The sequence below is a fragment of the Panthera uncia genome, chromosome D1 (genome assembly GCF_023721935.1).
Source record: "Panthera uncia isolate 11264 chromosome D1, Puncia_PCG_1.0, whole genome shotgun sequence".
Lineage (NCBI taxonomy): Eukaryota > Metazoa > Chordata > Mammalia > Carnivora > Felidae > Panthera > Panthera uncia.
The window spans coordinates 14647577-14662551 of NC_064808.1; the positions used below are offsets into that span (position 1 = coordinate 14647577).

At 40.4% G+C, this 14975-nt stretch overlaps 1 protein-coding gene across 34 annotated transcripts in view; it reads left to right on the forward strand.

The window, feature by feature from the left end:
* CELF1 (CUGBP Elav-like family member 1) overlaps positions 1 to 14975 on the forward strand; it is a 74409-nt gene that overhangs the window by 48213 nt on the left and 11221 nt on the right. For 29 of the 34 annotated variants that reach the window (XM_049616949.1, XM_049617026.1, XM_049616861.1 and 26 more), the window contains 6 exons: positions 5558 to 5745; positions 7684 to 7766; positions 8142 to 8190; positions 11646 to 11780; positions 12315 to 12394; positions 12717 to 12878. In XM_049616949.1, coding sequence (XP_049472906.1) covers positions 5558 to 5745; positions 7684 to 7766; positions 8142 to 8190; positions 11646 to 11780; positions 12315 to 12394; positions 12717 to 12878 — 697 coding nt within the window. The remainder of the gene's footprint in view (positions 1 to 5557; positions 5746 to 7683; positions 7767 to 8141; positions 8191 to 11645; positions 11781 to 12314; positions 12395 to 12716; positions 12879 to 14975) is intronic. The other 5 variants (XM_049616914.1, XM_049616900.1, XM_049617039.1 and 2 more) reach the window with 1 other exon arrangement.

Here is a 14975-nt window from a genome sequence, read left to right on the forward strand (position 1 = left end):
CATATGTGAAAGGGTTTTTTTGTAAGGGCACACATGGGCTGGACTGTAATGTAATTAGGAACTTTCTGGAAGACTTAGAAAATCCTTTCTTTCTGACCCAGGACACACGTTCTCTTGTCCTCGCTGCACGTGCTGCTGCTTTTTTTTTTTTTTTTTTTTTTTTTTAATTTTTTTTTCAACGTTCTCCATTCATTGTTGGGACAGAGAGAGACAGAGCATGAACGGGGGAGGGGCAGAGAGAGAGGGAGACACAGAATCGGAAACAGGCTCCAGGCTCCGAGCCATCAGCCCAGAGCCTGACGCGGGGCTCGAACTCACGGACCGCGAGATCGTGACCTGGCTGAAGTCGGACGCTCAACCGACTGCGCCACCCAGGCGCCCCGACGTGCTGCTGCTTGATTGCAGCATGGCTTTGCCTTGCCATTCTCCCTTCCATCCCGTTTTCTTGCTCCATCTATCTTTGTCTCTCAAATTAAGATATCATTCACATACCATAAAATTTATCCTTTTAAATGCATAGTTCAGTGATTTTTACTGTGTCCACAAAGTTGCACAGCTGCCTCCGCTGTCTAATTCCAGAACACTTTGATCACCCCAAGAAGAAATCTGGTACCCTTTAGCAGTCATCCTCCTGCACCCCCAGTCCCCATTCCTAGGCAACTGCTAACCTTTCTGTCTTTATAGATTGGTCTATCCTGGAAATTTCATATAAATGGAATCACACAATGTGTAGCCTTTTGTGATTGGCTTCTTTCACTTGGCATCATGTTTTCAGGCTTCATCGATGTCGATGTTGTAGCATGACCTCTCTTATCTCTTGCCACTGCCCTTTTACCTTGTCACCTTAGGCTGTCTCTGCTTGCAGCTTCCCGAATTCTGACTTCATCACTGCCTGTTTCTGTTAACCAGTTCCAGGTTCTGTAGAGCAGTGTTCTGTGCCATAGAGCTTTCTGTGATGATAAAAATGTTCTCTGCCTCTCCTTATCCTATGCAGTAACCACATGTGGCCAGTGGCTATTGTCTTGCTCGGTAAAGCCAAGCCGTAAGGAGCTTGATTGGCCAGGCCTTTCTGTTTTAAGCATAGGTCTTAGATTTCTGGCTACCCGGTAGATCAGTTTGTTGGGTTAAGGTTCACCCCACTGGTATAGTTAGGTGGAGCCAGGGGATGGGGAAGAAGTGGGACAAGACATTAACTCTGCCCCCCTGAGCTGGGCCTGGGGCCAGGAAGTTTTGAGAGGGAGATAAGAGAAAGAAGAGAGGGTTTAAGAATTCGGAACAAATGTGTGCTTTGAAAATGAAGCTCTTAGTTTTGTCTCTCCTGTTTCTCTTCCAAAATGGTTCTCTTTTTTACTTTCCTGTAGCATGTTCCATCAAGAATCCAGGTAGACAAGGCAGCCTCTGGTCCTGATTTTTCACATTTTCTCATTTTTAATGATTTGCTAGATGCTGCTAGAAGCAGAAATGTAAAAAAAGGTGGTTGGTGCCATGCCTCTCCCCTAAAACACTTGCTGCCTCCTTATCTCTCTTCTTCCCTCCTTGCTTCCCTCATTCCCTGCTTTTCCTCTCTCCCACCCTGCTCCCAGGTCAGTAATTTCACAGAGGATAAGAATTTCCATAGACTTGCTTCTTAAGAATGACAGGGATAGTATAGGTACTTCTCCAGGGGGCTGCTGAATTCATTGGTTCTTGAGTAGGCATAATAAATATCAGTAATTCATGATCACTGACTCTGAGGAGCTCTCCATCAATGGGGAGGTAAGGCACACATTTGAGAGTGTTTTTAGTGATATGTAGAGTAAATGCCACACCTTGATGACGTGGGGTCCTTGGCATATCACACTGAGAGTCTTGTTCCCAGGTGACTTTTTTGTGCAGTGGTTACTTCTAAGGGCAACATGCATGCTGGAAATATGTGAGGAAGGTTGAGGATGGAAGAACATTGTTGTTCATTTCCTCTGACACAATAAAAGTTTATAATGATGTTTTCCTTATTCACCAATATATACCACATTTCACATAGTGTCTGGCCTGTATAACTGTATAAGTGCCCAGGATTTATTAGAGGAAAGAATAAGTCAGTGCAACATTCCGGATACATGATGTCCACAGTATCTTCAACATGGCCTGGTAATTTGCTGTGCTCTAGAAGTGCTTCTCAGACTGGTGAAGAACCATGTCCTAAGCCTGTCACGACCTGATTTCTAAAATACAATAAAAACAGTCAAGTAGGAAGACAAGATAATAAGGTATAAGCTTGCATTTTGTATCTTTTAATTATTATTAGATTGAATATATATAAAGTTACCTAGTTCAGTTTCTATAAAAGTTTCTAAAGGGTGGGGCATCTGGGTGGCTCAGTGGGTTAAGTGGCCGACTCTTGACTTCAGCTCAGGTCATGATCTCACAGTCCGTGAGTTCGAGCCCTGCATCGTGCTCTGCACTGACAGTGAGGGACCTGCTTGGGATTCTTTCTTTCCTCTCTGCCCCTTCCCTGCTTGCTGTCTCTCTCCAAATGGGGGTCTGGGGGAGGGAGTTTCTAAAGGGTTAAATTTGAAGATTTCCCTTGGTCCTTGGCACTTTGAATAGCACTGGTCCAGAAGATTCTTCTGGCTAATGAATTGGTATATACAGAGGGAAAGGGTGGTTCGTGGAGTAGGTGGATGTGAAGAAATGGAGAAGGATTTGGAGAGTAAAGAGAGAAAGGGAGGGTATTCATCTAGAATGCTGAGTCTCCACTGAACTTTTTTTTTTTTTTTAACGTTTATTTATTTTTGAGACAGAGACAGAGCATGAACGGGGGAGGGGCAGAGAGAGAGGGAGACACAGAATTGGAAACAGGCTCCAGGCTCTGAGCCATCAGCCCAGAGCCTGACGCGGGGCTCGAACTCACGGACCGCGAGATCACGACCTGAGCCGAAGTCGGACGCTTAACCGACTGAGCCACCCAGGCGCCCCCTCCACTGAACTTTTAAATAAACCGTAATTCATATATGTTGATTATTGATGATTCTTTTGCACTAAACAGTGATGTAGAAAATTTAGAAATGGCACACAAATACAGAAGGAACGGACAGAGTGTTTGCCTCCAATATAATTACAAATCAATAAACCCCTGCCTCTTTTCAAAAGTAGTGTCAACATTCTTATCAAAACATATTCTGAGCACCATTTGGGGGTTCTGTGTTAACCCTTTAACCCTCCCTAGGATGGAAATACTAAAGACCAGCAACATTTTAATAAAATGATATTAAAACTGGTAATTAAACTTGTTAGAGGCAGGTTGTTGGGAGCGACAGCCATTGTTTCATTAGTCATAGAGTTTTGGGTTTTTTTTTTTTAATCATAGCGTGGTTTGTTAGAACATTGGGATTACCTTCTAAAAGCGACCACGTTTCATCTGTATAAATATATATATGTTTATTTTTGAGAGAGACAGAGTGTGAGCTAGGGAGAGAGGAAGATACAGAATCTAAAGCAGGCTCCAGGCTCTAAGCTGTTGGTACAGAGCCGGACATGGGGCTCGAACCCATGAACTGCAAGATCATGACCTGAGCCAAAGTCAGACGCTTAACCGACTGAGCCCCATTATATTTTTACAACAACCTGAATTTAGTAATTCCAAACTAAAGGAAAACCAATAAAATAATGCATTTCAAAACACTTGGGGTAGATTGATCTGGTGACAAATAATCACAGGGATAACAGCTGCTCTTTGTGAGCCCTCTTTGTGCACAGTGTTCACTTTTATCAGGATTAGTTGCTTAAATTAAAGGGGGAATTGTTGAGAATAAGAAATTCCTCCCATCCCACACATCTGAGGACTTACTTTGAACCAGGTGCTATACCAGGTGTGACTGTAAGAATGAATAGCAAACAAAACAGTTTCTGCCTTCAAGGAACTCTCAGTCTAATTGGGAGAGCTAGATATAGGCAGATTATGCTAAAAGGTGGTAAATACTATAACGAAGGGGGAAATTTAGTACTGTTTGAGTCCTGACGAAACAGACTAAATTTACCTGAAAGAACATGGGGAAACCTTTCCAGACATAGTAACAAGAGTTGGTCTATATGCCATTTGCCTTACAGCTTTTGATATGTAGTACTAGATTCAGCCAAGGCAACATGTAAATAGTTCCTGTGGGTGTTCAGTTATAAGAAATGTAGGAATTAAAATACAAAGGTTAAACCACCTTCATAGATCCAGCATTCTCAAGTATCTTCAAATATTGTTCAGAAGATAGCACTGGTAGAAAAACTGTCGTTTTTCCTTTAAAGGAAACTAACGTTTTATTTAGGGTTGATATTGGGACGTGGCAAATTTGTTGTTTGTTTTTTTTTTAAACATTTATTTATTATTGAGAGACAGAGACAGAGCATGAGCAAGGGAGGGTCCAAGAGACAGGCGGACACAGAATCGGAAGCAGGCTCCAGGCTCTGAGCTGTCAGCACAGAGCCGGTCGCGGAGCTCGAACTCACAAACTGAGAGATCATGACCTGAGCTGAAGTCGGAAGCTTAACCGATAGAACCACCCAGGCGCCCCGAGGACGTGGCAAATTTGAATATGATGAAGTGATTTCTGGATTAAGCATGCACTAACAGAAAAGTTAGCCATGCTGGCTGTTTGGAACTTAAGGTGTTAATGGTTGTGATAAATGCTAAGATACAATCTTGAGCTACAGTGGTCCAGAAGGACTTTGATTCATTCTGAGTGGAAACATTTGTAGTCCAGGAATCCCTCTAGGTTCTTGGCAGTGGGAGGGTTAAAATGAAGGTATTAAAGCAGGAGTGTTACAAGTTTGATGTGCTAGGATTGTGAGAGTTTGTGGATGTTGTAATGGTTCACTTGGTAAGGGAATTAACTGGTACAGTCTTAGAGAACTAGTAGTAAGTTGGATAACTCAGAAACAAAAAACCCTAGGATGGTGTTGTCATTGTCTACATAACAATCATTTGTGAAAGTTTAAAAGGCGAAGCTTTGTTTTGGTCTTGGAGGCATGACTTAAGAGCACTGGGATGAGGACTGAGACAGCAACATTCAAAGGCTGACATCTTTCTGTTCTGTTCTTAGCTTAGGCCTTGGAAATCAAGTGCTTTGTTCTAACATCTGCTGAAAGAAGACTTGTCACCTGTCATTGTATACGTGGGGAGTCCTGCATCTTACCCACTAATCAACAGTCCATTGTGATTTTTATGCACATTTTTTAAAGTTTTGTTAACTGTGCTTCAAAACCACTAAAACTTGCTTTAGGAAGTTTGTCTCTTAGGTTCTTAAAAGAATTCTCAGGCTAGACAAGGATTGAGTGACATTTGATTACTTAGTTAAAACCCAGAATGCCCTAATCAGAATGGTGACTTCAGTTTGGGATCTAATGGAAAGCATGGCCATGGCTAAGGGGAAGACCAGAGAACTCTGGTAAATTGAATGACTGTAGTGAAAAGAAGTACAATTCTTTCTCCCGACTTTTTTAGGAAGTAGTTGAGATCTTTAAAGAAAAGAAACATCCCCCTGGAAAGCACCATGAATGCATAATAGAAGCTATATTTTGTTTTATGCAGCTCAAAGAAAATGAACGGCACCCTGGACCACCCAGACCAACCGGATCTTGATGCTATCAAGATGTTTGTGGGCCAGGTTCCAAGAACCTGGTCTGAGAAGGACTTGAGGGAACTCTTTGAACAGTATGGTGCTGTCTATGAAATCAATGTCCTAAGGGATAGGAGCCAAAACCCTCCTCAGAGCAAAGGTAAGGGCTTTGGGTTGGTGTTTTGTTTGTTGTTGTTTATTTAATTTTATTTATTTTGAGAGAGAGAGCATGTGCAGGGGAAGGGCAGAGAGACAGAGAATCCCAAGCAGGCTCCATGCTGTCGGTTCAGAGTCTGACACAGGGCTTGATCCCACAAACTGTGAGATCATGACCTGAGCCGAAATCAAGAGTCAGATGCTTAACTGACCGAGCCACCCAGGCACCCCAGGACTTGGGATTTTATATCTAATTTCTGTCATGTGCTTGCTGTCTCTCATTGCCGGAATGTTCCTGTGGTCACATCCAAAGGGGCTTTCCTTTTAGAATAGTTACATCTTCCAGCCCAAACGCATTTAATGGCTTAAAAATAAGTTAAGTTGATATCAAGAGGATAACTTGTAAATTGGATCATAGATGGTCCTTTATGAGAGCTCTAAATTTAAGAGACAAACTCATGTGAGAGTCTATCTCTGTCTCACTCTCTCTCTTTTAACGTTTATTTTTGAGAGAGAGAGAGCAGGGGAGGGGCAGAGAGGGAGACAGGACCTGAAGCAGGCTTTGCATTGTCAGTGCAGAGCCCAGTGTGGGGTTCGAATTCAATGAACTGCTAGATCGTGACCTGAGCCGAAGTCAGATGCTTAGCCAACTGAGCCACCCAGGTGCCCCTCTCTTTTTTTAAATGTGAATGTCTCTTGATCTTAGGGATGCAATGGCAAAAATAAAGTTGAAGTAAACTAACTACATAAGGTTTTCTTTGGTGTTTTGGCTAGAGTAAGCAGAAAGGAAGGCACTATCTACACTGTACCTATGAATTTCTGTTAGTGTTGCAGAGTCTTCATAGGAAGGCTTAGCAACCAGGAAGGACCTGTTTTTAGGTAACCTGTTTGTTGTAGCCTACAAATGAATGGAAGAAAGACTGCGTTGCTTCCAGAAATACCTAGCAGAGTAGAAGCTTTATGGGAGCAATGGTAGAAGAGGCACTAGCTTTGCCCTATACATGCACATACTATATTCTTTTCCAAATGACTGATGTTAGAATAATTTTCTGGGGAAGCTGTTCTACAGTGCAGATGTGAGCAAGCAGGATTGTTAGGTTTGAAGCCAGCTTAAGAGCAGAGGATCAAGAAGCAGATAAATTATTTTCTCTATGTGTATAGTTAACCAAAAATACAAAGTATTATAGTTCCTTTATATTAACGACTGGCAGTAGAACATGCAGTACTTTAAAATCTTAATTGCAGGGTGATTTTGAAAGGAATCTATATGGTATCTCATGGGACGATGAGCCCATATTTATAAGACACACCTCTCCCCTCCTATCCCTAATAAAGATACAAATCACAAAATCTACAAATCTCCTTAGTGCCATGTGCTGTTAGAATCTTAATTATATTTGATGAGGACCAAGGGTCCAAAAAAGGTATTAAGAGTTTCTTGCTCTTTAGTCATTTTATAATTTAATAAATGGTTATTATGTTTGAGGCGTATGGTAGAAATTGACTATAAGGATTGATTTATTCTGAGAAAGAATGAGTTCCTGGTAGACTACAAGCTGTGAGTGCAAGGCCCCTTTTTTATTTGTTCTGAGTGTCTTGCCCAGCACACTCCCCGGTGCTCCAAGTAGGGTACGTCGAATGGCATGGTACTGTGACCTTTACAAGGGAAGTTATCTTTCCCAGAGAAGTTTATAGGAGCAGCTAAAGAATTTTAGTAGAACTAGAAGACTATAACAATATAGAAAATGAATAGAAAGTAGTGTAGGGTTTTTTTCTGCTTCTTTCCCTCCCCCCCCTTTCTCTCTTTGGGGGGAGGGATGCTAATTTTAATATACCCAGTCTTCTCTTTGAAGTTCCAGTATGTCTGTGGAGGAGGGAGTACTCTAGGAATTACCTGCTTTCAAAGGACTGGTTTGATTTTGTGAAATCTTGTTTATTGCAGGGTGCTGTTTTGTTACATTTTACACCCGTAAAGCTGCATTAGAGGCGCAGAATGCTCTTCACAACATGAAGGTCCTACCAGGGGTAAGAAAGCTCCTACTAGGAAGTGGAACTGTGGTGGTTTTAACACATGGAACATACTTATAGGTGTCAAGCCCACACTGAAAGCCATCTTGGGGAAAAGTAACTGCCACAGAAATTGATGTAAAGGAGGACATAAAGGGAATATTTCAAAGAACATAGGCTGAAGGTCATGTAGTTCTCTCTTAACCAAAAGAATTTTAACCTCTTGATTCATACTCTATTTTGATACTTTGGGAAAAAATGATCTTGAGGCAGATGTGAGTATAGAGAGAACTCTTAAGGCTCTGGTTTTGGTATTTCCTTTAGAGTCCTCACTTATCTTTCTGAATGCCTTCAGTGTGTACAGTGATAGTATCTGTGTGTTTTCCTTTTTAGATGCATCATCCTATACAGATGAAACCTGCCGACAGTGAGAAGAACAATGGTAAGCAAGTGTGTAAAAACCTTTTCCTTAGAAGGTTTCTGCCAGTTTAGTGTTCATTCTGATGGTATCTGGTTGTGTTTGCTTTAAGTAATCTTTTTATTATTATTATTATCATTATTGAAGTCTAAGTGACATAAAACATTCGTTTCAGGTGTGCAACATAATGATTCAGTATTTGTATATATTAGAAATGATCACCCATAGTAAGTCTAGTTAGTATCTGTCACCATACATAGTAACAAAAAAAGTTTTGAAGTGGGATACAAGCTGGTGCAGCCACTCTGGAAAACAGTATGGAGGTTCCTCAAAAAACTAACACTAGAACTACCCTACGACCCAACAATTGCACCACTAGGTATTTATCCAAGGGATACAGGTATGCTGTTTCAAAGAGGCACATGCACCCCCATGTTTATAGCAGCATTATCAATAATAGTCAAAGTATGGAAAGAGCCAAATGTCCATCAATGGATGCGGTGTATATATGTGTGTGTGTGTGTGTGTGTGTGTGTGTGTGTGTATATATATATATATATATATATATAACCGAGGCACCCCAGGACTTGGGATTTTGTATCTAATTTCTGTCATGTGCTTGTTGTACATACATACATACACACACACACACAAACATACAGTGGAGTATTCCTTGGCAATCAAAAAGAATGAAATCTTGGCCATTTGCAACTACGTGGATGGAACTGGAGGGTATTATGCTAAGTGAAATTAGAGAAAGACAAATATATGACTTCACTCATGAGGACTTTAAGAGACAAGACAGATGAACATAAGGGAAGGGAAGCAAAAATAATATAAAAACGGGGAGGGGGACAAAACATAAGAGACTCTTAAATATGGAGAACAAACAGAGGGTTGCTGGAAGGGTTGTGGGAGGGGGGATGGGCTAAATGGGTAAAGGGCACTAAGGAATCTACTGAAATCATTGTTGCACTATATGCTAACTAATTTGGATGTAAATTTAAAAAAAAGAAAATTAAAAGGTTTTGATGAGAATTTTTAAGGTCTGCTTTCTAAGCAGCTTTCAAATGTGCATTACATTACTATTAACTGTAGTCACCAGGCTAAATTATTTTATAATGGGAAGTTTGTACCTTTTGATCCTTTAAAAAATTTTTTCAAGTCTTGTTATTTATTTTTGAGAGAGACAGAGAAACTGAGAGGGGGAGGGTCAGAGAGAGAGAAGGAGACACAGAATCTGAAGCAGACTCCAGGCTGCCTGCTGTCAGCACAGAGCCCAACACTGGGCTTGAACCCATGAACCAGGAGATTGTGACCCTAGCCGAAGTTGGACACTTGACTGACTGAGCCACCCAGGTGCCCCACCTGTGGATCCTTTTTACCTTTTTTGCCCACTCCCTTACGCCCAACCTCCAACCACCAATTTGGTTTTTGTATCTATGAACTTAGGGAGTTTTTTGTTTGTTTTTAAGATTTTATGTAAGTGAGATCATACAGTATCTTTCTCTGTTTGACTTATTTCACTTAACATAAAGTCTTCAAGGTCCATCCATGCTGCCACAAATGGCAAGATTCCATTCTTTTTTATGGCTGAATAATATCCCGGGTGTGTGTGTGTATCCCACATTTTCTTTATCTGTTCATCTGTTGATAGACACTTAGGTTGTTTCCATGTCTTGACTATTGTAAATAATGCTGCAGTGAACATGGGTGTGCAGCTATTTTTCTTTTTAGGCTTTATTTATTTATTTATTTTTAAAAATTTTTTTAACGTGTATTTTCAGAGCATGAGTGGGGAGGGGCAGAGAGGAGGGAGTCAGATTCTGAAGCAGGTTCCAGGCTCTGAGCTGTCAGCACAGAGCTCGACACGGGGCTTGAATTCATGAACCGCGAGATCATGACCTGAGCTGAAGTCGGACGCTTAACCAAGTCACCCAGGCGGCCCATTAGGCTTTATTTTTAAATAATCTCTACACCCATTGTAGGGCTCAAACTCACAATGCCAAGATCAAGAGTCGCATGCTCCACCGACTTAGCCAGCCAGGTGCCCGGAGTATGCAGCTTTCTGAGTTTGTGTTTTTGTTTTCTTCAGATAAATACCCAGAAGTGGAATTACTGGCTTATATGGTAGCTCTGTTTTTAAATTTTTGAGGAACCATGTTGGTTTTTACATTGGCTGCAGTCAGTTTACATTCCCACCAGCAATGCACCAAGGGCTCTCTTTTCCACATCCTCACCAACTCCTGTTATTTCTTGTCTTTTTGATTATAGCCGTTCTAACAAGTGGGAGGGGATACTTCATTGTTGCTTTGATTGGCATTTTGTTGATGATTGGTGATGTTGAGCATCTTTTCATGTACCTGATGGCCATCTGCTGCATGTCTTCTTTGGAAAAATACCTGTTCGGATCCTCTGCCCATTTTTTTAACTGGGTGCTGTGTTTTGTTGTTCCTGAGTTGTAGGTGTTATTTATATATTGGATATTAACCCTTTATCAGATATATGATTTGCAAATATTTTTCCCATTCAGTAGGTTGCCTTTGCATTTTGTTGATGATTTTCTTTGCTCTGTAGAAGCTTTTTAGTTTGATGTAGTCCCACTTGTTTATTTCTGTTTTTGTAGCCTTTGTTTTGGCAGTCAGATCCAAAAAATCATCTTTAAGATTGGTTTTATGGAGCTTACTGCCTATGTTTTCTTCTCAGAGTTTTATGGTTTCAGGTCATACGTTTAAGTCTAATCCATTTTGAGTTAATTTTGGTGTAATTTTGGTTAATGGTGTAAGATTGTAGTCCAGTGCACTAAGTAATCTGTCATCTAAATTGTCTGGGTTTTTTTTTTTCTTTAAAATAAATATGGTAAATAAATGAGATGGGGAGAGTTGATACGTAAATAGTACAAGAGCATTTTAGAGTAAACTGGAATGTCTTGATGAATATAATTTCTTACGACAAGAGTGGGGGAAGGGGAGATGGACAAGTAGGAAGGAGAACTTAGTCCTCAAGAGAATAATCAGAAAAGGAAAGTGGACATTTACACTCACCAAAAGGTGTGTTCTGTTTCTCTTGTCATATCAATTAAATGTGAAAAACTTGTCCTTCTTTGGTGTAGTAGAACTGCTAGTAAGAGCAAACATCACTAAGTGCTAGGCAAGATGCTGAGTGCTTTGCATTTAATACCTACAGCTACCTTTAAGAGAAACACGGTTATCCCTATTAATCAGAAGTGACAGGCACAGAATGGTTAAGTAACTTTCACAGGCTCGCAAATTACTATATTTTATCTAAATGTTTCCAATTTTAAGGTTCAGTTGATTATGAGTTGCTAAATGATGAAAAAATGTGTATCTTAGAATCCAAGTAATATGATATAAAGGCATAGAGCCAGGATCCAAACATAGATGGTCTGACTCCAGGGTCTATGCCATACTACCTCTTGTAGTAATGATGTTCAAGCCTTTTGTGTTTTACTCTCTTAGCAGTGGAAGACAGGAAGCTGTTTATTGGTATGATTTCCAAGAAGTGCACTGAAAATGACATCCGAGTCATGTTCTCTTCATTTGGACAGATTGAAGAATGCCGGATATTACGGGGACCTGATGGCCTGAGCCGAGGTGGGTACATTTTTAGCCTTTAAAGATACTGGTCTTAAATTTAGAGTCTCTTTTAGTTAGACCAGTGGAAACCAGGGATCACTAGCTAACATGACCCTGTGATGATGGAGTGGCTGGGCTTGATATTGTAAATGTAAGTTCCGTCTACCAACTGATTCCTTTAGAATTGTCCCATCCCCCTAAGGAGTCTACATTCTGCACTTCAGTGTCATGTATTAAAATTTTCTCTTTTTGTGCTTGGACAGGTCCTTAATGAAAACACTTTCTTATCCAGAGAAACTAGAGGATTAGGATTTCTCTCCTTTATCCCTTTATCAAGCACTTTCTTTCTTGTTGTGCTTCCCTACTTTTTCACTGAAGCACTTAGTCACTGTTACAATGTATCTGTCTCCTTTACTAGATCTCTAACTCCTGAAGGCAGGAACCGTGACTATTATTGCTAGCATAGTACTTGGCACATAGCAGGTGCTCAGTAAATGTCAATCGGATATTTAATAAGCGAATGAATGAAGCTATTGACACTTCTCTTACCAGGTTGTGCGTTTGTGACTTTTACAACAAGAGCCATGGCACAGACGGCTATCAAGGCAATGCATCAAGCACAGACCATGGAGGTAGGGAGCAGATGAATGAAAGGGAAAAGTTCCTTAGCCTGAGAGTGCTAGGACAGTTGGCCAGTAAAGTTCTGCAGCATCTGACTGCGCTAAAGGTTAAGCAGGCTAAGCATCTTAAAGTGAAAAAAATGATTGGTTTTTAAAAAATTAACATATTAGAAGTTGCCCTTTTAGATTTGTCTTTTTGCCATTTGTGTCTGTCAGGAAGAGAGTCATGTGGCAGTGAATGAAATTAGAATGCATCTTGTGTGTCACTACAAAGGAGGATTTTTCCTTCGTGTAGAAGGAGGACTTTCACCCTTTGGCTTTGGTGTTTTCATAGGGCTGCTCATCTCCCATGGTGGTAAAATTTGCTGATACGCAGAAGGACAAAGAACAGAAGAGAATGGCCCAGCAGCTCCAGCAGCAGATGCAGCAAATCAGCGCAGCATCTGTGTGGGGAAACCTTGCTGGTCTAAATACTCTTGGACCCCAGTATTTAGCAGTGAGTCTCTGTGGTTTGCTTTCTGCAGACTGTGCAAGCTCCCGGCTGTTTTCTTCTTGTGCCATCCCTAGCTAATAGACACAATGGCATTTACGACTTTAACATATCAAAATTTTACGTAAAACTTTAGGCAATGCAATATTCTTTTAAGTTATGTTAGTGTATCTCTCTGTCTCTCTCTCTGTCTCTCTGTCTTATAAACACAACTTTGGTTATAATTTGAGACTTCCATTACTATTAAAGTGAAATCCTGATTTCCTGATGCAAAGATTTAGAAATATCTCCAGTGTCCCCGTCACTTCATTTTTTTAAAAAGAAAATCCTAAGAGAATCTTAACTACCAAATATCTCCATATTTCTTTCTCCCAGATGTAGAGAACATAATTAAATGCTTATTGAGTCTTTCCTGAAGAGTATGGTAAATGTTTCTTTCCACTGACTGAGAGAGCAAGATACTGGCACAGACATCATTAAATGAGTATTACAGGTGTATATTTGAGTTCGCTACATTATAGATGGATGGCCTTTAACTCTTTCCATCTTGTTCTTGAGTTTGACTTACATAGTCCAAAGGCTCTAATTTGGTGTTTAGATTTACTAGATCTACAAATATGTTACAGGGGATTATCACTGCTTTAAAATCTTAAAAGAATAGCAGTACGAAATACTGAAAACTATCTCATCTGTGAAGCTGTCAGTGAAGGAAAATCAGTGGTGAAACCAATAGATTCGTATGGATAGTCCCAAAAATATACACATAAGAATAATTATATACTTTTACTCTACTCCTTTAAAACGTTGTCCTATACAGAAACAAAGGCAATGATTTCTGTCTCCCAGTATTGAGTTTTGGCTAATTTGCTGCCTCCTGGTCTTCATATTTCTAAAATGTTAGAAGAAATCCCAGTTTTCCAGCTAGTATTTCTCTGAAGTCAAAAAATATAGATGGTTGGTATATCTCATCAGATTAAGTTGTTTCTTGGTGCTAGAACATTGCTTGTAAGTTCAGGAAATTCAGAGAGATTTTGTTTTAGTCTTCTGCCAAAATGATAATGCGTTTAAAATGATCTCCATTATATGCATTCGCCTTTCTTAGAGAGTTTTGGAGCTCTTTCTTAGGGTAGAGTCTCCTTTTTATTGCCATCACCACATCCAGCAGCACATGATGGTATTTGTTGAGAGCTGCAGTCTTTTTGTTTCAGTTAGACATGATCCCTGCCCTCAGAACTGTTCTCATTTAGGGAGGAAATGAAGGTGCCAAGTATAGAGTGCACAGCCCACCAGTTGGGGTTGAGCACATTGCCCAGGGTATTTAAGAAGACAAAAATGAGGACATGTGGGTATATAAATGATAGTACATTAATATTAATTATGAGGTTCTTTCTGGAATAGGTGGACTTGAACCTCTAGTCTGTTTAGACTAGAGCAGTGGTTCTTAATCTTTGTGGGGTGTGGACCCCACTGAGAAGCTGATAAAAATTGTGTGTATGTACATTTTCTCATTCTATATCTGGAGGTTTGAGAACCTAAAACCTATATGGACTAAAGGGATTCATGATGACTGAGGAACCAGATCGGGTGTTCATGGAAATGGGCAACAGGTTGAATAAAGGATTCAGAAACGAGGATACCAGTTGTACATGAGGAAAAGTGATTGGCTTTGAATGGAGCAAAGGTTTTCAGCCGGTTTGTTAGTCAAAGGTTGCTGTTTGCAAAGATAGTAAGATCATGGAGATCCATAAGCTCATGGACAACTTCTTGTTGTATTTGTTAGGGGGCAGCAATTGAAAGAATATACGCTGAACTGATCACGATCAGTCCATTTGTCAGTCATTTGGTCATCCGTAACAGTGAAGACCAGTTTTGTGGGGGAGGAGATAAACGGGTCTGTATGGATATATAGCATCAAAAGATTGGTCTTTTCGTGTTCCGTTGTGGCCACTAAAGAATGACTCCAAGAAATACCCTGAAATGGTTTAGATTTGATATTTAAAATAATAGTAGTGTGAAGTAGAAATTGGGTGCCTGGATGGGAACAATCTGCAAAATAAGATGTGTGCGGAGTGAACTAAGAACTCGGGAGCGAGGAACTAGACG